Raw genomic sequence first — 23,115 nt, forward strand, 5'->3', positions numbered from 1 at the left:
ACTTCATTGGTGGTAACCTCTTTCATTTTTTCTTTTCTTTCTTTTTTTTTTTTAAGTAAGGCATTTTGGGGGTAAGTGACTTGCCCAGGGTCACACAGCTAGTAAGTATTAAGTGTCTGAGGCCAGATTTGAACTCAGGTACTCCTGAATCCAGGGCTGGTGCTCTATCCACTGTGCCATCTAGCTGCCCCACCTCTTTCATTTTTGATGCTGGTAATTTGGTTTTCTTCTTTCTTTTTTTAAATCAAATTAACCAATGTTTTATCTTTTATTGTTTTTTTCATAATACCAGCTCTTAATTTTATTGATTTAATTCTATAGTTTTCTTGCTTTCAATTTTATTAATTTCTCTTTTAATTTTCAGGGTTTCTAATTTACTATTTAATTGGGGATTTTTACTTTGTTCTTTTTCTAGCTTTTTAAGTTGTATGCCCAATTCATTGATGTCCTCTTTCTCTTTTTTATTCATGTAAGCAGTTTGAGTTATAAATTTTCCCCTAAGCACTGCTTTGGCTGCATCCCATAGATTTTGGTATTTGTCTCATTATTGTCATTCTCTTAGATGAAGTTATTGTTCCTGTGATTTGTTGTTTGACCCCCTTATTCTTTAGAATGAAATTATTTAGTTTCCAATTAATTTTCATGGCTCTTTGTTATTTTCATTGCATAATGGTCTGAGAAGAATGCATTTACTATTTCTTCCTTTCTACATTTGACTATAATAAAGTTTTGTGCCCTAATACATGGTCAAATTTTTTTTTTTTTTAGTGAGGCAATTGGGGTTAAGTGACTTGCCCAGGGTCACACAGCTAGTGTCTGAGGCCGGATTTGAACTCAGGTACTCCTGACTCCAGGGCCAGTGCTCTATTCACTGCACCACCTAGCTGCCCCTTCCTTATCTCTTTTAATTAGATCTATTTTTGCCTTTGCTTTGTCTGACATAAGGATTGCTACCCCTGCTTTTTTTACTTTAGCTGAAGCATAATATATTCTGCTCCAACCTTTTACCTTTACTCTGTGTGTATCTCTCTGCTTCAAATGTGTTTCCTGTAAACAGCATATTGTAGGGTTCTGGTTTTTAATCCACTCTGCTCTTTGCTTCTGTTTTATGGCAGAGTTCATCCCATTCACATTCACAGTTATTATTGCTAACTGTCGATTCCCTTCCATTCTATTTACCCGCTTTGTACTTTACCTCTCTTCTTTCACCTTTATTCCTCCTCACCGTTTTGCTTCTTATCCCTGCCTCCCCCAATATGACCTACCTTTTATCACCCCCTCCCTTTTCTCCCTTGCTTCTGCCCTCCCTTCCATCAGTTCCCCCTTTTCCCCTTACCTTTTTATGTCCCTAAAGAATAAGCTAAGTTTCTTTATCCAAATGAATGTGTATGTTATTCCCTCTTTGAATCAAATCTAGTGAGAATAGGGTTGAAACAATGTTCACCCCTCCCTTCTTTCCCTCTATTGTAATAGGTTTTTTTGTACCTCTTCATATGATGTAATTCACTCCATTCCACCTTCCCTTTCCCCATAAACTCCCTTTTAACCCTTTAATTTTCTTTTTTTTCTGATAAAAGTATTTTATTTTTTTCCAGTTACATGTAAAAATAGTTCTCAATATTTGTTTATATGAGCTTTCCAATTTCAAATTGTTCTCCCTCCCGCCCCCCTTCCCTAGACAGCAGGTAATCTGATATAGGTGTTTTATATATATATATAATAACATTAAACATATTTCTGCATTAGTCATGTTATAAGAGAAGAATCAGAACAATCAGGAAAAACCTCAAAATAGAAAAACAACAGCACCAAAAACAAAAGAAATAGTATGGTTCAATCAGCATCTATACTCCACAGTTCTTTTTTTTTTTTTTCTGGATTTGGAGATCCCCTTCCATCATGAGTCCTTTGGAACTCTTCTGTACCATTGCATTGGTGAGAAGAATCTAGTCTATCACAGTAGATCAACACACAATATTGGTGATACTGTGTACAATGTTCTTCTGGTTCTGCTCATCTCACTCATCATCAGTTCATGCAGGTCCTTCCAGATTTCTCTGAACTCCTCCTGCTCATTGTTTCTTACAGCACAATAGAATTCCATTACATTAACATACCACAATTTGTTCAGCCATTCCCCAGTTGATGGACATCCCCTCAATTTCCAATTCCTTGCCAAGTACAGCTATAAATAATTTTGTACATGTGGGTCCTTTCCCCTTTTTTATGATCTCTTTGGGAAAAAGAACTAATAGTGGTATTGCTGGGTCAAAGGGTATGCACAGCTTTATTGCCCTTTGGGCATAGTTCCAAACTGCTCTCCAGAATGGTTGGATCAGTTCACAGCTCCACCAACAATGCATTAGTGCTCCAATTTTTCCACAGCTTCTCCAACATTTATTATTTTCCATTTTTGTCATATTAGCCAATCTGATAGGTGTCAGGTGGTACCTCAGAGTTGTTTTAATTTGCATTTCTCTAATCAATAGTAATTTAGAGCATTTTTTCATATGGCAATACATAGCTTTGATTTCTTCATCAGAAAACTGCCTGTTCATATCCTTTGACCATTTCTCAATTGGGGAATGACTTGGATTCATATATTTTTTTTTTTTAGTGAGGCAATTGGGGTTAAGTGACTTGCCCAGGGTCACACAGCTAGTAAGTGTTAAGTGTCTGAGGCCGGACTTGAACTCAGGTACTCCTGACTCCAGGGCCGGTGCTCTATCCACTGCGCCACCTAGCTGCCCCTGGATTCATATAGATTTGATTTAGTTCCCTATATTTTAGAAATGAGACCTTTATCAGAAGTACTGGCCATAAAAATTGTTTACCAGCTTTCTGCATCCCTTCTAATTTTGGATGCATTGCTTCTGTTTGTACAAAACCTTTTAATTTAATGTAATCAAAATCATCCATTTTGCATTTCATAATATTCTCTATCTCTTGTTTGGTCATAAACTGTTCTCCTTTCCAAAGATCTAAAAGGCAGACTATTCCTTTCTCTCCTAATTTACTTATGGTATCACCTCTTATGTCTAAATCATCTATCCATTTTGACCTTATTTTAGAATAAGGTGTAAGATATTGGTCTATACCTAATTTCTGCCATACTATCTTCCAGTTTTCCCAGCAGTTTTTGTCAAATAGTGAGCTTTTATCCCAGAAGCTGGAGTCTTTGGGTTTATCAAACACTGCATTTCTAATGTCATTTACTACTGTGTCTCCTGTGCCTAGCCTATTCCACTGATCCTCCTCTCTATTTCTTAGCCAGTACCAAATAGTTTTGATGACTGCCCGCTTTATAGTAGAGCTTCAGATTTGGTACAGCTATCCCACCTTCCTGTGCATTTTTTTTTCATTATTTCCCTTGAAATTCTTGACCTTTTGTTTTTCCAGATGAATTTTGTTATTATTTTTTCTAGCTCTATAAAATAATTTTTAGGTAGTCTGATTAGTATGGCACTGAATAAGTAAATTATTTTAGGTAGAATTGTCATTTTTATTATATTAGCTCTGTCTATCCATGAGCAATTGATATCTTTCCAATTTTTTAGATCTGATTTGATTTGTGTGAAAAGTGTTTGGTAATTGTGTTCATAGAGTTCCTGGGTTTGTTTTGGCAAGTAGACTCCTAAGTATTTTATATTATCTACTGTTACTTTAAATGGAATTTCTCTTTCTATCTCTTGCTGCTGGACTTTGTTGGTCATGTATAGAAATGCTGATGATTTATGTGGATTTATTTTATATCCTGCTACTTTGCTAAAGTTGTTAATTGTTTCAAGTAATTTTTGAGTTGATTCTCTAAGTATACCATCATATCATCTGCAAAGAGTGATAGTTTTGTTTCCTCCTTGCCTATTCTAATTCCTTTAATTCCTTTTTCTTCTCTGATTGCTAAAGCTAACTTTTCTAGTACAATATTGAATAATAGAGGTGATAATGGACATCCCTGTTTCACCCCTGATCTTATTGGGAAGGCCTCTAACTTATCTCCATTACATATAATGCGTGTGGATGGTTTTAGGTAGATTCTGCTTACTATTTTGTTTTTGTTTTTTTTGCGGGGCAATGGGGGTTAAGTGACTTGCCCACTGTCACACAGCTAGTAAGTGTCAAGTGTCTGAGGCCGGATTTGAACTCAGGTACTCCTGCTTTATCCACTGCACCACCTGGCCGCCCCCAACTGCTTACTATTTTAAGGAAAGCTCCACCTATTCCTAAACTCTCTAGTGTTTTTATTAGGAATGGGTGCTGTATTTTGTCAAAAGCTTTCTCTGCATCTATTGATATAATCATATGATTTTGGTTAGTTTTCTTATTGATGTGGTTGATTATGTTGATAGTTTTCCTAATGTTGAACCAGCCCTGCATTCCTGGTATAAATCCCACCTGGTCATAGTGTATTATCCTGGTGATCACTTGCTATAATCTCCTTGCTAATGTCTTATTTAAGATTTTAGCATCAATATTCATTAGGGAAATTGGTCTATAATTTTCTTTCTCTGTTTTTGCTTTGCCTGGTTTTGGTATCACCACCATATTTGTGTCATAAAACGAATTTGGTAGAACTCCTTCTTCACCTATTTTCCCAAATAATGTGTATAATATTGGAATTAATTGTTCTTTAAATGTTTGGTAGAATTCACCTGTAAACCCATCTGGCCCTGGGGATTTTTTCTTAGGGAGTTTATTAATGGCTTGTTCAATTTCTTTTTCTGATAAGGGCTTATTCAAGGATTTTATTTCCTCTTCAGTTAACCTGGGCAGTTTGTATTTTTGTAAATATTTATCCATGTCATTTAGATTGTCAAATTTATTGGCATACAGTTGGGCAAAATAATTCCTAATTATTTCTTTAATTTCCACTTCATTGATGGTAACATCACCCCTTTCATTTTTTTTTTAATTAGTGAGGCAGTTGGGGTTAAGTGACTTGCCCAGGGTCACACAGCTAGTAATTGTTAAGTGTCTGAGGCCGGATTTGAACCCAGGTACTCCTGACTCCAGGACCGGTGCTCTATCCACTGCACCACCTAGCTGCCCCATCCCTTTCATTTTTGATACTGGTAATTTGGTTTCCTTTTTTTTTTTTTTATCAAATTAACCAATATTTTATCTATTTTATTGGTTTTTTCATAATACCAGCTCTTAGTTTTGTTGATTAATTCTATAGTTTTCTTGCTTTCAATTTTATTACTTTCTCCTTTAATTTTCAGGGTTTCTAGTTTATTATCTAATTGGGGATTTCTAATTTGTTCTCTTTCTAGCTTTTTAAGTTGTATGCCCAATTCATTGATGTCCTCTTTCTCTTTTTTATTCATGTAAGCAGTTTGAATTATAAATTTTCCCCTAAGCACTGCTTTGGCTGCATTCCATAGATTTTGGTATGTTGTCTCATTGTTGTCATTCTCTTGAAGTTATTGATTGTTTCTATGATTCGTTGTTTGACCCATTCATTCTTTTTTGTTTTGTTTTGTTTTGGTTTTTCATTGTTGTTTTTTGTTTTTTTGCGGGGCAGTGGGGGTTAAGTGACTTGCCCAGGGTCACACAGCTAGTAAGTGTCAAGTGTCTGAGGCTGGATTTGAACTCAGGTACTCCTGAATTCAGGGCCAGTGCTTTATCCACTGTGCCACCTAGCCGCCCCCCATTCATTCTTTAGAATGAAATTATTTAGTTTCCAATTGATTTTCAGTCTATTTTTCCATGGCTCTTTCTTACATGTAATTTTTATTGCATCATGATCTGAGAAGTATGCATTTACTATTTCTGCCTTTCTACATTTGACTATGATGTTTTTGTGCCCTAATACATGGTCAATTTTTGAAAATGTGCCATGCACTGCTGAGAAAAAGGTATATTCCTTTCTATCCCCATTCAATTTTCTACAGACATCTATCATGTCTAACTTTTCTAACATTCTGTTCACCTCTTTAACTTCTTTCTTATTTATTTTGTGGCTAGATTTATCTCATTCTGAGAGGGGGAGATCCAGATCCCCCACTAGTATAGTATTACTGTCTAATTCCTCTTGTAACTCATTTAACTTCTCCTCTAAGAACTTGGATGCTATACCACTTGGCGCATACATATTTAATATTGATATTGCTTCATTATCTATAGTGCCTTTTAGCAAGATGTAGTTTCCTTCCTTATCTCTTTTAATGAGATCTATTTTTGCCTTTGCTTTTTCTGAGATAAGGATTGCTACCCCTGCTTTTTTACTTTAGCTGATGCGTAATATATTCTGCTTCAGCATTTTACCTTTACTCTGCTTCAAATGTGTTTCTTGTAAACAGCATATTGTAGGATTCTGGTTTTTAACCCACTCTCTAATTCGCTTCCGTTTTATAGCAGAGTTTATCCCATTCACATTTACAGTTATTATTACTATCTATTCCCCTCCATTCTATTTGTCCCCTTTGTACTTTTCCCCCCTTCTTTCACCCTTCTTTCACCTCCTCACCAGTGTTTTGCTTCTTACCCCTGCCTCCCCTAATCTGCCCTCCCTTTTTATCACCCCCCTCCCTTTTCTTTACTCTTTTCTCTCTTGCTTTTGCCCCCCTTCTATCAGTGCCCCCTTCCCTTTCCCCTTTTATTTCCCTAAAGAATAAGCTAGGTTTCTTTATCCAAATGAACGTATATTTTATTCCCTCTTTGAATCAAATCTAATGAGAGTAGGGTTGAAACAATGTTCACCCCTCCCTTCTTTCCCTCTATTGTGATATGTTTTTTTTTACCTCTTCATATGTCATTCACCCCATTCTACCTTCCCTTTCCTCTTCTCCCTATAAGCTCCCTTTTTTAACCCCTTAATTTCTTTTATGTCATCACATCAAAGATAATTTATATTTATACCCTCTGTGTATAATCCTTCTGTCTGCCCAAATACATTTACAGTTCTCAAGAGTTATAAGTATTATCTTCCTTTGTACAGATGTAAACATTTTAACCTAATTGAGTAACTTTTTTTCCCCCTGTTTAGCTTTTTAAACTTCTCTTGAATCTTGTATGTTAAGATTGAATTTTCTATTCAGTTCTGGTCTTTTCCTCAGGAAACCTTGAAAGTCCCCAGTGTCATTGAACGTCCATCTTTTCCCCTGAAAGAGAATGCTCAGTTTTGCTCGGTAATAGATTCTCGGCTGTAATCCAAGCTCCTTTGCCTTCCGGAATATCACATTCCAAGCCTTGTGATCCTTTAATATTGAAGCTGCCAGGTCCTGAGCAATCCTGACCATGGCTCCATGATATTTAAATTGCTTCTTTCTGGCTGCTTGGAGTATTTTCTCCTTCACCTGATAATTCTGGAATTTGGCTACAATATTCCTTGGAGTTTTCCTTTTGGGGTCTCTTTCAGGAGGTGATCGGTGGATTCTTTCAATGACAATTTTATCCTCTGATTCTATAATATCAGGGCAGTTCTCCTTAATAATTTCCTGGAATATGGTGTCTAGACTCTTTTTCTGATCATGGCATTCAGGCAGTCCAATGATTCTCAAATTGTCTCTCCTGGATGTGTTTTCCAGGTTGGTTGTCTTTCCAATGAGGTATTTCACATTTTCTTCTATTTTTTTTATTCTTTTGATTCTGCTTGACTGATTCCTGTTGTCTCATGGATTCCTTATCTTCCAACTGTCCAATTTTAATTTTTAAGGAATTTTTTCTTTAATGAGATAATGCACCTTTTTTTTCCATTTGACCAAATGAATTTTTTAAGGCAGTGTTTTCTTCAGTGAGATTATGCACCTTTTTTTCCATTTGGCCAGATGAATTTTTTATGGAATTGTTTTCTTCAGGCAATCTTTGTGCTTCCTTTTCCAAGCTGCTGATTCTTTTTTCATAATTTTCTTTCGTTGCTTTCATTTCTTTCAATTGCCTTTTTTTTTTTTTTTGGTGAGGCAATTGGGGTTAAGTGACTTGCCCAGGGTCACACAGCTAGTAGGTGTTAAGCGTCTGAGGCTGGATTTGAACTCAGGTCCTCCTGAATCCAGGGCCAGTGCTCTATCCACTGCGCGACCTAGCTGCCCCTCAATTGATTTTTTTTTTTTTTTTGGTGGGGCAGTGAGGGTTAAGTGATTTGCCCAGGGTCACACAGCTAGTGTCAAGTGTCTGAGGCTGGATTTGAACTCAGGTTCTCCTGAATCCAGGACTGGTGCTTTATCCACTGTACCACCTAGCTGCCCCTCAATCGATTTTTTTTTTTGGTGAGGCAATTGGGGTTAAGTGACTTGCCCAGGGTCACACAGCTAGTAAGTGTGTAAAGTGTCTGAGGCCGGATTTGAACTCAGGTCCTCCTGAATCCAGGACCAGTGCTCTATCCACTGTGCCACTCCCCTTTTGCCTGCGTGAGACTGACCTTTCCTGAAGTCTTCTAAATTAGCCCTGGTTGGAAGATTGTGTCTCTCTGTCTTTTTGTAGGTTCTGTGATTTCAGAATCCGTTTAGAGGCTTGATTTAATGTTCTTTTTGAGGGAACTGAAGGAGAGCTCAGGCAACTTCCTGGATTCTCTCTGCCATCTTTCCCTACATCGAGTCTTTTTTTTTTTTTTTAATGAGGCACTGAGGGTTAAGTGACTTGCCCAGGGTCACACAGCTAGTAAGTGTCAAGTGTCTAAGGTGGGATTTGAACTCAGGTCTTCCTGAATCCAGGGCCAGTGCTTTATCCACTGCACCACCCAGCTGCCCCTACATTGAGTCTTTTTTTTTTTTTTTGATGAGGCAATTGGGGTTAAGTGACTTGCCCAGGGTCACACAGCTAGTGAGTGTCAGGTGTCTGAGGTCGGATTTGAACTCAGGTCCTCCTGAATCCAGAGCTGGTACTCTATCTACTGTACCACCTAGCTGCCCCCTACATTGAATTTTGTTTATTTGTTTGTTTGTTTGTTTTTAGGACAATAGGGGTTAAGTGACTTGCCCACTGTCACACAGCTAGTAAATGTCAAGTGTCTGAGGCCAGAGTTTAACTCAGGTCTTCCTGAATCCAGGGCTGATGCTCAATCCACTGCACCACCTAGCTGCCCCCCTACATTGAGGTTTGTTTGTTTGTTTGTTTTTTTATTTTTTTATTTTTTTAGTGAGGCAGTTGGGGTTAAGTGACTTGCCCAGGGTCACACAGCTAGTAAGTGTTAACTTTTCTGAGGCCGGATTTGAACTCAGGTACTCCTGAGTCCAGGGCCGGTGCTCTATCCACTGCACCACCTAGCTGCCCCCCTACATTGAGTTTTAAAGAAAGCCAGGAGGCAGAGGTGAGAGAGAACACTCTAGGCATGGGGCGTTGCCATTGCAAAAGTACAGAGTTGGGAGATAAGAGTTTTATGTGCAAGGAAAAACAAGAAAGCCACTACTGTAGCTGGATCCCATAGAATATGGAGGAGAGGATGGTGTAAGAAGACTGACAAGGGAGAAAGGGGCCAGGGTACGAAGGGCTTTGAATGCCACCCAGAGCAGTTTGTTTGTGATCGTGGGGGTAAAAATCAACTTGAGTTGATCGACTAAGTGGGTGACATGGTGAGAACTGTGCTTTAGAAAGGTCACTTGGGTGGGCAGTAAGGGCAGGGCAGCCTGCATATATTCAGCACTTCCTATGGCTCAGGCTAAGCCTTGGGGAAACAAAGAAAGGCAAAAACTAGGACCTCACATTCTAATAGGCAGAGACACATAAACAAGAAATATGGGAGACAATCTCCAGGGAGAGGTACTGGGGGTGGGGGTTGGGGGGGATGCTGGGAAAGTTCTCTTGTAGAAGGTGAGATGGAAACTGAGTCCAAGAGAACCAATGAAACCCCAAGGCAGAGCTGAGGGGGGAGAGATTCCCCGCAGGAGGGACACCCAGGGCTAAGGCAGAAAAAGGGGCCAGGTTTAGAAGGGCTTTGCATGCCAACTAGAGGATTTTCCATTTGATTTTGGAGGTGATAGAGAGCCACTGGAAGTGCTTTAGGGCAGTCACTTTGGCTGCCAAATGGAGGATGGAGTGGAGTGGAGAGAGACTGAGACAGGGAGAGCAACCAGAATTCTGCTGTGATCTGCCAAGGCAAGATGATGGGGACCTGCACCGGGGCAGCTGCCCTGGGAGTGGAGATGTGAAGGTCGAGATGATTGCATGTGTTGGGGGCGTGGCAGTGAGGAGCTGACAAGCCTGGCTGACTGGAAGGATATGGGGACCCATGGCACAGGGAAAGGAAATAATGGGCATTATCTAATGAACTCATTCTCGGATGCCCGTGGGCCATCCAGCTTGAGATGTCAAGAAGGCAGCTGGTGACATTAGGTCGGACATTAGGAGAGCAATGAGGACTGCATCTATCTCTGCCTCTATAGAATGAGGACTTGGTGCAGAGATGGTAACTAACCCATGGGAGCTTATGAGATGGCTGAGTAAGGTAGTGTAGAGGGAGGAGAGGAGAAGGTTGCAGACAGAGCTCAGGCCAGTGGGACCCTCCAGGTTAGTGCAGGTGACTTGACTGAGAACCCAGCAAAGGAGACTGAGAAGAAACCATCAGAGGTGGGAAGAGAACCAGGAGAGTGTTAGGGCTAAAATTCTAGCTAGTCTGTCTAAAATATCTGAGTGGTTGCCAATAAATTATAAGCTTTAGCAAGAGTTAGGCTTTTAAGCATTTATTAAGGAGAATAAGAATTTGGTAAAGAGAGAGAGAAAGGCCTATATTCATCTATCTATTAAAGGGAGAGCACATTTCTAGCTCCCTTCTCCACCAGAGTCCTCACAAAAAGAGAGTGAGTCAGAGCGCCAGGCTCCCCCTTCTTCCTCCCACAAGCAAACGTCACTTCCTGAAGCCAAAGAAAAGATGCATGGTCTTGCCCTCAGAGACCTTCACCTCATGACAGAGTTTTTCTACAGTAAGTCTCCATCACAAGGTCTGAAAAACTTAAAAAGGAGGAAATGATGAACAACAGTGTCAGTGGCTGCAGTAGAAGTGGTGTCCTTGGTAATTAATCCCCCATATTTTACTTTAAGTCTTTCAAACTATTCTCCTTGGAAGGTGGTTCTTCCACTTCACCAGATTGCCAGAGACAACAAAAGGCTAAGAATCCCTGAGTTAGGGAATGCAAGGGGGCACCACTTGTGGCTGGTGGCAAGATCAAGACAGTGATGATCACCTCTGTGTGCGGCTCCAGTGGACCAGAGGAGGAAGTCATGGGAAAGAAGCAGATTGAGGAAATGGATAGTTAGGTTACTAGAGGAGAGAGCAATATGTGCTGCTGAAGACCCCGTATGCAAGGAAAGCAGCTATGGAGCAGAGAAAGGTAACGAACCGGGTAGAGAACTCATTGAGGAACGAGGGAGACTGCCCTAGGGGTCAGTAGCTTGATACTGGCCCACGGGGTCTGAACTAATGTGACCCTCCAAGGAGGAGCTTGCTGAGGTGTGGAGGCAGAGGGATCAAGGAGTATTCCAGATTCCTTCTCTCAGGCCATGATGAAGGAGCAAGAAGACCTGGCTTCTAATCCTGCCTCTGACTCACATAGGATGCATGCATCCTTTGCACTAACTTATACTACCTGGTTGGAAATCCTACTCCTCTGGCCTTAAGCATTAAAAATGCTGAGCTCTTGACAATTCTACCTCAATTAATTTACCTATTCAGTGCCATACCAGTCAGACTACCTAAAAGTTATTTTATAGAGCTAGAAAAAATCATAACCAAATTCATCCGGAAGAACAAAAGGTCAAGAATATCAAGGGCACTAATGAAAAAAATGCACAGGAAGGTAGACTAGCTGTACCAAATCTGAAGTCATCAAAACTATTTGGTATTGGCTAAGAAATAGAGTGGCAAATCAATGGAATAGTTACGTACAGGAGACATAGTAGTAAATGACTATAGTAATCTACTGTTTAATAAACCCAAAGACTCCAGCTTCTGGGATAAAAGCTTACTGTTTGACAAAAACTACTGGGAAAACTGGAAGATAGTATGGCAGAAACTAGGCATAGACCAATATCTTATACCTTATACCAAAATAAGGTCAAAATGGGTACATGATTTAGACATAAAGGGTAATACCATAGGTAAATTAGAGGAAAGAATAGTTTACCTCTCAGATCTATGGAGTGGAGAACAATTTATGACCAAACAAGAGATAGAGAATATTATGAAATGCAAAATGGATGGTTTTGATTACACTAAATGAAAAAGATTTTGTACAAACAGAAGCAGTGCAGCCAAAATTAGAAGGGAAGTAGAAAGCTGAGAAACAATTTTTACAGCCAGTATTTCTGATAAAGGCTTCATTTCTAAAATATATCGGGAATTTAAAAAAAAGTTATAAGAATACAAGTCATTCCCCAATTGAGAAATGGTCAAAGGATATAAACAGGCAGTTTTCAGATGAAGAAATCAAAGTTACCTATTACCATATGAAAAAATGCTCTAAATCACTAGTGATTAGAGAAATGCAAATTAAAACAACTCTGAGGTACCACCACACACCTATCAGATTGGCTAATATGACAAAAAAGGAAAATAATGAATGCTGGAGAAGCTGTGGAAAAATTAGTGCACTAATGCATTGTTGGTGGAGCTGTGAACTGATTCAACCATTCTGGAGAGCAATCTGGAATTATGCCCAAAGGGCTATAAAACTGTGTATACCTTTTGACCCAGCAATATCACTATTAGGTTTTTATCCTGAAGAGATTATGGAAAAGGAAAAGGGACCCACATGTACAAAAATATTTATATCTGCTCTTTTTGTGGTGGCAAGGAATTGGAAATTGAGGGGCTGCCCATCAATTGGGTAATGGCTGAACAAGTTGTGGTATACCACAAATAATATAATGGAATACTATTATGCTGTAAGAAACGATGAACAGGCAGATTTCAGAGAAACCTGGAAGGACTTACATGAACTGATGTTGAGTAGGATGAGCAGAACCAGGACAATATTGTATACAGTATCAACAACATTTTGTGATGATCAACTGTGATAGATTTAACTCTTCTCAGCAAGACAATGGTCCAAGATAATTCCAAAGGATTCATGATGGAAAATGCTTTCCAAATCCAGAGAAAAGAACTGTGGAATCTAGATGTAGATTGAATCATACTGCCTCTACTTTTTTTGTTTTTCTTTTTTGAGGTTTTTCCCTTGTGTTCTGATTCTTTTACATCATGACTAATGCAGAAATATGTTTAATGTGATTGTACACATATAACCTATATCAGATTGCTTGCTTCTTGGGGAGGAGGGAGGGAGAAAAATTTGGAACTAGAAGTCTTATAAAAACAAATGTTGAAAACTTTCTCTACATGTAACTGGAAAGTAATAAAATATTTTTATGATTTAAAAAAAAGTGCTGAGCTCAAACTTAGGAAGACCTGGGTTCAGATCCTACCTTGAATATTTAGTTGCTGGAACCAGGGCAAATCACTTTCTTCTCTGAGTGTTGATTTCCTCATCTGTTAGATTGGTGCCTGTGGTATCTTCCTTGTAGGGTCATGGTGATGCTCAAGGGAGATCATGAACATGAAGTCTTTGGCCAGGCACTGATGCACACAAATGCACATGTGTTGCGCGTGCATGTGCACACACACACGCACACATGGGCCATTCAATCTGCAGTCTTGGTGAGCTCTTGGTGGGCAGCCACATTGGGGAAGGCCCTACCCTTGGTCAGCCTGAGTATCAGGAAAGAGACCTAGACTTTGTTATGGGGTTCTGGCTCTGTGCCCGTATACATTTTGCTTGCCTTTCCCAAGGCAGGCTCCCCTCTGTCCTTGGTGGAATGTCCACCTTTTCTTGCAGTGCTTCTAATTTTCTTCTGTTTCTTTTCCAGTTGATGTGGAACATTCTCATGTTCGATTTCTAGGAAACCTGGTACTGAACCTCTGGGACTGTGGTGGGTAGGTATCATTTGCTTTCTCTGGTACCACACCAGTAGGGGTAACCACAGCAATAGGCACTGTCTGAGCAGAGACCATGCCTTGCCTTCCCCTGCTTAAGTTCTTCATGACTCCAAGCCCATTGCTCTTTCCCTGCAGTGTCATGAGGGTCAAAGTGGGGTACATACTGAGTTGTGTAACACACTGGAAGTTAGGTGGGCTGGTTAAAGGCACCCACCCAGGAGCCCCTCTCGCTGCAGGCTCTGCGGGTTCTAAGTTCCTTCAAGGGCTCTCTTTGGTGCCTGGAGCAGGACCTACATTTCGTCATCTACATCTTTGGCCTGGTAGTTGAGAAACATTTCCTGGTTTGATAGCTCTGTGAGATTTAAGTTGTTAAACTACCTTAACCCATCTATTTCCTCCTCCTTTATTTGTCTAGTTCCTTGTCATCTGTTTGTATTTTTCTTGGCTTTTTCAGGGGAGGGGGGAGTAAGAGAATTTTTTTTTTTTTTTGCTGGGCAATGGGGGTTAAGTGACTTGCCCAAGGTCAAGGAAGAGACTCTTGGTATCAAATACTTAGTAGAAGTTCCACATCTAGAATCCACAGGGGAGTGACCCAAATGCTCCAAATTAAAAGCCATCTCCCAAAGGAACTGTGAACTGATCCAGCCATTTTGGAGAGAGATCTGGAATTATGCCCAAAGAATTATTAACCTCCCTATGCCCTTTGACCCAGCAATACCACTCCTACGTCTGCTTCCAAACATGCTTAGGGAGAAAGGAGAAGAACCTGTATGTTCTGAAATGTCTGTAGCAGCTCTCTTTGTGGTAGCAAAGAACTGGAAAGTGAGGGGATGCCCAACAATTGATCAAGTTGTGGTATAGGATTGTGCTTTAGGAAATGAAGAGCTCCTGATTCTTCTCTTATAACATGACTAATGCAAAAATGTTTGATGTTATTTTATTTTTATATATATATATATATATATATATATATATATATATATATATATATAAAACCTATATCAGATTGCCTGCTGTCTAGGGGAGGGGGGGAGGGGAGGGAGGGAGAAAAATTGGAAATTGGAAAGCTTATAAAAACAAATGTTAAACTATCTCTACATGTAACTGGAAAATAATAAAAATACTTTTATTTTAAAAAAGAAATGATGAGCTCAGTGATCTTAGAAAAACATGGAAAGACATACACGAAATAATGAAGAGCAAAATGAGCCAAGAATATGAACAAATAGCAGGCAGGGAAAAAGAAATTCAAGCCATCAGAAGCATTCTTTAGTTTTGCTAAAAGGCTCTTGGTGTGATGGCTGCAAGCTGGGTGGAGGGGAAGCTTGGAGCTCTCACTGCTGGAGAAGGGAGATGGTCACACCTTGTCGCTGAAATGAGCTGGGTACTCTTTTCAGTGTTAGCAGGAGGATATGTTTTACATCCCATACCCCAAAAGGCACAGAGGCTCAGAGTTGGGGGGTCCTTTCTAGAAAAATCTCTGTTGTGAGGGGGCAGTTAGGTGGCTCAGTGGAGAAAGCACTGGTCCTGGATTCAGGAGGGCCTGAGTTCAAATCTGGCCTCAGACATTTGACCCTGGGCAAGTCACTTAACCCTCATTGCCCTGCAAAAAAAGAAAGGGGGGGGGAAAAAGACAATCTCTGTTGTGAGCTCTACTTCCCAGAAAGTCTTCTTGGGCAACACAGTCTCTGGTGGGTTCCTTGCCCTCTTGGCCCAATGTCAGTATGTGGGTTTTAATTCTAACCAATAGCCTAGAGACATTTAGATTCATGCCCAACCACTTTAAACTTCCTTTTCCACAAAAGGAGCCTGCTGGTATCACTCATTTTTCCAAACTGAATCGTCAGAAGTTGAGCCTTGTCTCCTAAATCAGGTTGCATCTCCCAGTAGCCACCCCTTCAATCCCATTCCTATTTCATTCACAAGATACTGCCTGTCCTTTCTTCCCCGGAGGCATTCTAACTCTTCCCACCCACACAGATCTTTCCCTTCTTGGAAATCTCCAGGCCCCCACTCTTTGGATCACACATTTTGCCACCTCGTACATTGTGCCTTTTTTTCTTGAAGGTGTGTGCTTGCTTTTTTCAGCAAGTTTCCTTGAGTGATGGAAGGGGAAGGGAAATAAGTATTTCTGTCATGCTTACCATGGGCCAGGCACTGTGCTAAACACTTCACAACACCCTGGGAGGGAGCTACTATTATTTCCCCTTTTTTCCAGTTGAAGAAATTGAGGCAGACTTTCCCAGGGTCGTCCACCTAGTAAGTATCTGAAGTTGGATTTGAACTCGGGTCTCCCTGGCTCCTAGCCCATCACTCTATTCACTGCAGTGCTGCCTAGCTGCCTCAGGAGGCCTGCTGTTTTCCTCTCTGGTGCCTCATCCAGAACCAGGTGGCATGGAGAGCACCTTTTCTTTCATTCATTCACCAAATGTTCCTTGAGCTCTTCCTCAGTCAGCGCTGTGCTCGAGGCAGGGGAGTGTGGCTGAAGAGGTCAGTGCAGATGGATGTGGAGGATGTGTTCCCTCTTCTAGAAGCTTGGGATGTCCTTGGAAAGATGAGGCCTGCACGTGTGAAACACTGGAACAGCAGGCATTTCAAGGGAGCCAGGGTCCAAATGAACAGTAGAAACTGGGCCTTCACAGAGGAAGAGGTGCATGGAGGTGGGTGGGGCAGGGTGGTGAAGCAGGCAGGGCCTGCTCCTTGTAGTTGATAGGGTAGGAATGGAATGGGGGGCATATCTTAGGGGCAAGGAAAGTGCAACAGCTGAGAACAAAGATGTGGAGGTGGGAAGGAGAATCTGATGTTCCTGGCCCAGCAAGTAGACTGGCCTGGCCACGCCACATTTGGAGGCTTTCTCTATCCTGCCATGGGGGTTTGAAATGTGGCCAAGCACATTTTGGTAACACATTGACCTTCTAAGTCCTATGAGAAGAGTGCTGTGTTTCTGATCAAGGACTTGTATCCATTAAATGATGGAACAGACAGTGTAGAAAGTGTGTCCTAAAACCCCAAAGGGCAAGACTCTAAATTTCTATAATCATTTAAATAACCCCCAATATTCCACAAAATATAGGAGGCTTGAATGTACTTGTAATGTACTATGGAAAATGCAAGTTTTGTGTCATAGATGTGACTCCTGTAACCCTAATATGCTCAATGCCAGCCAGAATAACCGTGAAGCCCTGCTTCTTCCCACCATAGTCTTTCAGGGGAACTTTGGGGGCAGGAGGGAACTTTGGGATTAGTCTGCCTGAGGCTCCTCAGCTTCTTGGAGGGTTTGAGTTGATTCCTTTTCTCTGTGAGTTTTCTCATAACAAGAAGAATCCTTAACTATGGTCTTAGAGTCAAAGTTGAGATCCTTCCTGCAAATGGTTGTCATAGCATGGAAGTATCGCAAAGAGGAGGCTTGCAGCCCGGGGTGTATTTATCCTCTTGGTCTGTTTTTCCCCAGCCAGGACACCTTCATGGAGAACTACTTTACCAGCCAACGGGACAATATTTTCCGCAATGTGGAGGTTCTGATTTACGTGTTTGACGTGGAGAGCCGGGAGCTGGAGAAGGACATGCATTACTACCAGTCATGCCTAGAGGCCATCCTTCAGAACTCTCCTGATGCCAAGATCTTTTGCCTTGTGCACAAAATGGATCTTGTTCAGGAGGATCAGCGGGACCTGGTAAGAAGCTGTGGCCAGGGCAGGTCTTGGTCCCCTTTCTTCAGGCAGTGTATTATGGGTTCCTTTTTTGGTCGTGTGGGCTAGAGGGCATAGTTGTAGTTATACAGCCCAGCCATGGGATGGCTCCAAAGAACCCTTACTTGATTGACAAGGGTCTCTCCCTTCCTCTGGGGGTGGGGTGGAGACCAGCACCTAGGACCTAGGACTGTACCACAGGAGGAGAGAAGTTTATGAAATTTCTTTGCTGGGCAGGTACCTGATCTATTCAGTTGTTTGGGGTGAGGGGTGGAAATGAGGATTACATGTTTATTCTGAGGTCACACTAACATTTAACAGGTTATTAATAAGTGTTTTAGTTGGAAGCCTTTTCTTTTGTTTTAGCTGAGAGGGAAAGGAAAGAAAACTAGGTAGTGGAGAACAGTAGCTATGCAGCTTTGCTGCAATTTCCCCACAAATTCAGTGGAAATAAGAAAAAAGTTTCAAAAGAATAGCCCAGTGTTGTCATGTCACTGATTCCAGCGCCTCGTCAGATGCTGATGTTCAGGGAGAGGGGCAAGGATGCGGTGGCACAGGCCGCCATCATCAGTTTAACAGACTGAATCCATGTCTAGGACTTCTGGGACTCCCAGAGCTCAGGGTGGAAATGCCTAGATCACAGCTGGTTCATCTTCATGAACGCACAGAAGGGGAAAGGCCTCAGTGTAGGGGCCAAAGTACCAGAATGGGCCAAAAGACATGCTGTTCAATCCCCCTTCATGGGAGGTGACACTTTGTCTCCAAGAGGAACAAAGCAGGGGAAGGGGGCAAGGTAAACAACCCAGGACAAGGCTGAGGGCCCTGTGCATGTGACAGGAATTGGGGGTTACTGGGGAAGGTGGAATATGGCACGCTTGGAAGTTACCTAGCAGCCAGGGGCTTAGGCCAGCCTTGGGATTCCAGCAGCTCAGCCTGTCCCATGAGGGGATGGCTGTGTTTAAGACACCAGTTGTGAAACCTTACTAAAATACTCTCATACACTCTTGTTTGCTTTTGTTTTTGTTTTGGTGAGGCAGTTGGGGTTAAGTGACCTGCCCAGGGTCACACAGCTAGTGTTAAGTGTCTGAGGCCAGATTTGAACTCAGGTCCTCTTGAATCCAGGGCCAGTGCTCTATCCACTGCTCCACCTAGCTGCCCTCGTACAATCAGAATATAGGTTTTGCTTTGGTTTTTGGATGCTAAAATGGACAAACCAGTCAAGGCTGACTTGAGTGCCTTCTATTTAGGTCTGTGGCCTCTTTGTCTCTCCTACTCCTTGGAATGGGGCAGTTAGGTGGCACTGCAGTGCCTAGAGCTTTGGCCCTGAGTTCAAATGTAGCCTCAGAGACTGGGCCTCAGTTGCTTCATCTGTCAAATGAGCTGGAGAAGGGAATGGCCAACCACTCCAGTATCTCTGCCAAGAAAACCCCAAATGGGGCCACAAAGAGTCAGACATGACTGAACAACTGGACGGTAGCAACTTGGCAGTTAGGGCTAGGGCATTAACTGGTGGGCAAGACTCCTCATGAAAATCCCTTTCCCGTTGTTTCTCCTGCCATCCCTTCCCATCTACCTTATCAGAGAATCATCCTATAGAACAAAAGAAAAATCCCAAGGGAAAGGCTTCCTGCACCAAGAAGGTCTGACAGCCCTAGGTCTGCGCTTGTGAGTCCTCTCCCCCCTCCCCCCTTACAGAGGATGGCAGCTTCTCCCCCTTCTGTGGATAACAATTCTTTGGAAGGGGGCAGCAATGCTGTTGCCACTTTCGCCATGGCTCTTCTGCCAGCTCTTCTGCTTCCTCCTGGCTCACCCATAGCAATCTCCTCTGCCCCCTTTGCCTCCCACTTTGCCTTTGAGAGGCCTAATCTCCCTCGATCACTTTTTCTGTCTCCCTCTCCCTTCCCTTCTCTCTGTCTGTTTCTCTCCCTTTCCCCTTGTCCTTCTCTTCCTCCCTTTGACTCCTCCCCCATCTCTGATTCTGTGCCCTGGGGCCCAGGCAGTGCTGGCTTAGGAGGGAGAGAGGGAGGCAGGAAGTGAGACATCTGAGGTCACAGGCTGCCACAGCATCCTTAGCTCCTCCTCTTACAGATCTTAGGGAGCTGAGGCCCCAAGAAAAAAGTGACTCTTCCAGGGTCACACTGCTAATATGAACAACAGGGATTCGATCAAAACCCAGGCAGGGCTTTGGACTCCTTAATCGTCTTTTTATGACTCCCAGTCCTTCAAGAGCCTAGGCAGCTAGGGAGCACCATGGAGCACTGAGCCTGGAGGCCAGAGGACTTAAGTTTCAATTCTGCCTCAGGTACTTCCTAGCTGTGTGACCCTGGTCAAGTCACTGAACCTCTGCCTCAGTTTCTTCAACAGTAATATGGGGATCATAAAAGCACCTGCCTCCCAGGGGTGTGGTGAGGACCAAATGAGGTCACACTTGTAAAAAGCTCCCAGCACAGTGATGGGCACATAGTAGGCACTTAAAAAGCACTCATCTCCTTCCCTTAAAAGAACATTCTATGGCTCCATTGTGGTTTTAGGAAGTTCAGGCCCAAGAAGAGCAGCAAGAACCAGAGCAGCCCATTTGACTTCAGGCCCCCAGACTGTAAAGGGGCTTCTTGGATTCCAGCTCTTCAATGCCCATATTTGGAGTTTGAGCCATGTCTGACCAGTGCCAGCTGCAGCAGCCCTGAGGAGAACCTCAGTGGTCAGACTGCATTTACATGCAGGAGAAAACCAAGCTGCTTTTTCTAATGGAAGGCTTTCCCAGGTAGCTTAGGAGCTGACACTGTTGTGAGGCCTGCACCTGTAGGTGGACAAGGCCATCAGGACCAGAGCTGCTCCCCCCTCTGCTCCCCTCTCTGTTCCCCACTTTGCCCCCCTCTCTGTTCCCCCCTCTGCTCTCCTCTCTGTTCCCCCTTCTGCTCCCCCCTCTGCTCCCCTTCTGTTACCCTCTCTGCTCCCCCCTTTGCTCCCCTCTCTGCTATCCCCTCTGCTCCCCCCTCTGCTCCCCTCTCTGCTCCCCTCTCTCCTCTCCCTTCTGCTCCCTTCTCTGCTCCCCCCTCTGCTACCCCCTTTGCTCCCCCCTCTGCTCCCCCTTCTGCTCCCCTCTCTGCTCCCCTCTCTGCTCCCCCTCTGCTCCCCCCTTTGCTCCCCTCTCTGCTCCCCCCTCTGCTCCCCTCTTTTCTCCCTTCTCTGCTCCCCCTCTCTGCTCCCCTCTCTGCTCCCCCTTTGCTCCCCCCTCTACTCCTCCCTTTGCTCCCCTCTCTGCTTAGCAGTGCACTTCTGAAAACCCTTGTCTTCTTAGCCCCAGAGCCAAGCACCGGCATTTCTTGCCTTTGGTTCCAGGGTCCCCTGAGGCATGTGCTCAGCGTACCCTTGGGTCTCCACAAGGCTCAGGTCTAGAGCCCTGCTGTCACCTGTTTTTCCAAGACCACTCACTCTGCATCAGGAGGACTATGCTTGCAGTTTGAGAAGGAAAAGGCACCTGGGGCCCATGGCCCCACTGGCCCAATAGCAGCTTTTACATCATATTGGGAAACCCAGCAGATTTGCTCTTTGGAAGTTGTGCTCATGTTAGCTGTGCGACCTTGAACAAGTAAGAGCTGTAAAAGGAAGACAAAGCTTCTTGGGCAGCCTGTGGCTTCAGATGCTTAGTCTCTGACTCACTCACCTTGCTTGGGCCCTGGGACACAAAAGGGGTACATGACTCGTCCTAGAATTTCTTGTTTCAGGAAGTTAGTCCTCATTCCTGACCTAGAAGAAGAGAAAGGAGCAAGAGAAAGCAGAGAGAGTTAATTGCCTCTAACAAAGTGGGGACACTTCTGGGGGACAGGTGCCATCCTGGTCATTGTCTTACTGTGTGCTTTCTGTTGCTCATAGCTGACTGGCTTCTCAGGGCATTAACTGTCCCCTCACTTCCTTCTCAGCTCATTAGCCCTGCTCAGACTCTGCTTTTCTCCCTTCCCAACCTTAGCCCTGTCATTAACCAATTCATCTCCACAGTTCTTGAATAATACTCCCTCCCCATCCTCCAACCCTGGATTACTCTTCCCATCTACTCATGTGCTGTGGGCTGGAGCTGGAGGAGTCCTGCACTTGTTCTAAGCAAATACACCCAACATTCATGTTGTCCAACTGCAGCAAGGCAGTTCTAAGTTCTGAGCATTTCTAATTTCTTTGCTATCTTGTTGCCCACAGAAGTGATCCCAAACTTTTTCTGTTCTCCTCAGGCCACCCTCTGCACCTCTTCCTCTATCTACTGTCCATTGAGAACCTTGCTTCTTGCCTAAGAAAATGGAGGTCATTTGCTATGAGTTCCCTCTTCTCCCCTTCCCTTTTTCTCAGAACTCCTTGATATCACCTCCCACTCTCTTCTTTTCTCCTAGTCTCTGATATTGAAGAGATCCTTCTCCTTGCTCAAGCCAAAACCCCTCTTCATGTGCCCTTCACCTTACCCTTTCCCAACTTCTGATTGTCCCTCTCAGTAATTCCTACTGCCCCAGTTTTTAGCCTTTCTGATCCTGGTTCCTTCTCTCTCTTACTGCCTTTTCAACCAGAAAACAAAATTTTTGTTTTGCTGGGTTGATAGCTCTGGTGAACCTGCGCCCCTCTCCCACCTGGGCCTCCACCACTCAAGGCTGCTTCCTGGTACCCAGCAGGGGTAAACCAACCAAGTTCTGCCTCAGAATCAGCAGAGACCCCTGTAATCTCCCCTCAGATAACCACTCAGCCCTCTCACCAGATTGTGAGCTTAATTCCAGAAGATGCTGGCACTGCAGCTGATTCAGAGGTTATGGAGGTCTCTTTCTCTGCCAAAGCCTGTCTGGGGCTGGATCTGTGTCAGCTCAACCTCGGAGCTGGGTTCCACTCCTGTCCCAGCACAGCAGACCCCTCCTGCTGACCTTCTAAACCGTCTTTGGCTGGAAAATAATATCACCCCATCCTTTTGTGGGTTCTGCTGCTCCAGGTATTGTTATTTTTTTGAAGGGATTTAGAGGGATTTGGGGGAGAGCTCCAAGGAGTCACTGCCTGTCCTCCACCACCTTGGCTCCCTCTTACTGCCTTTGAATATGCCCAGGTTCCCCAATCCTCATAAAGCCTTCATTAGACCCTACTCTCCCCTTAAACTAGTGCCCTTAGCTCTTTTCTCTCATTAACTCCATAACCTTTAGACATCTGGCTTCCAGCTTCATCATTCAACTGAAGCTACTTTCCCTGCAAAGTCTCCAGTGACCTTTTAATTGCCAGCTCTGATGGCCTGTTCTCGATCCTTATCCTACTTGACCTCTCTATTTCATCAGCCACTGTTGACCACCTTCCCTCTCCTGGTTGTTTTCTCCTGTTTGGGGTTTTGTAACTGTGTTCTCTCTTGGTTCTCCCTCTACATGTGTGATTGTTCATTTTCAGTTGTCTTTGATAGTCCCCTAACTGTTCTATTCTGGGTCTTTGTTTCTTCTCTCAGTGATCTCGTCAGCCTCTTGTGGGTATAACTTCTCTCTAGGCAGATGATTCCCAGATCTATCCAGGCAACCCCAGTCTCTCCCCCTGAGCTTTTATTTATTTATT

At 43.1% G+C, this 23,115-nt stretch overlaps 1 protein-coding gene across 4 annotated transcripts in view; it reads left to right on the forward strand.

Moving 5' to 3' along the window:
- The window catches only part of LOC122733662 (ras-related GTP-binding protein A), a 47,278-nt gene that overhangs the window by 9,875 nt on the left and 14,288 nt on the right, over positions 1-23,115 (forward strand). For all 4 annotated transcript variants that reach the window (XM_043974243.1, XM_043974246.1, XM_043974245.1 and 1 more), the window contains exons 4-5: positions 13,798-13,864; positions 17,319-17,541. In XM_043974243.1, the coding sequence (XP_043830178.1) occupies positions 13,798-13,864; positions 17,319-17,541 (290 nt within the window). The remainder of the gene's footprint in view (positions 1-13,797; positions 13,865-17,318; positions 17,542-23,115) is intronic.

The sequence above is a fragment of the Dromiciops gliroides genome, chromosome X (genome assembly GCF_019393635.1).
Source record: "Dromiciops gliroides isolate mDroGli1 chromosome X, mDroGli1.pri, whole genome shotgun sequence".
NCBI lineage: Eukaryota > Metazoa > Chordata > Mammalia > Microbiotheria > Microbiotheriidae > Dromiciops > Dromiciops gliroides.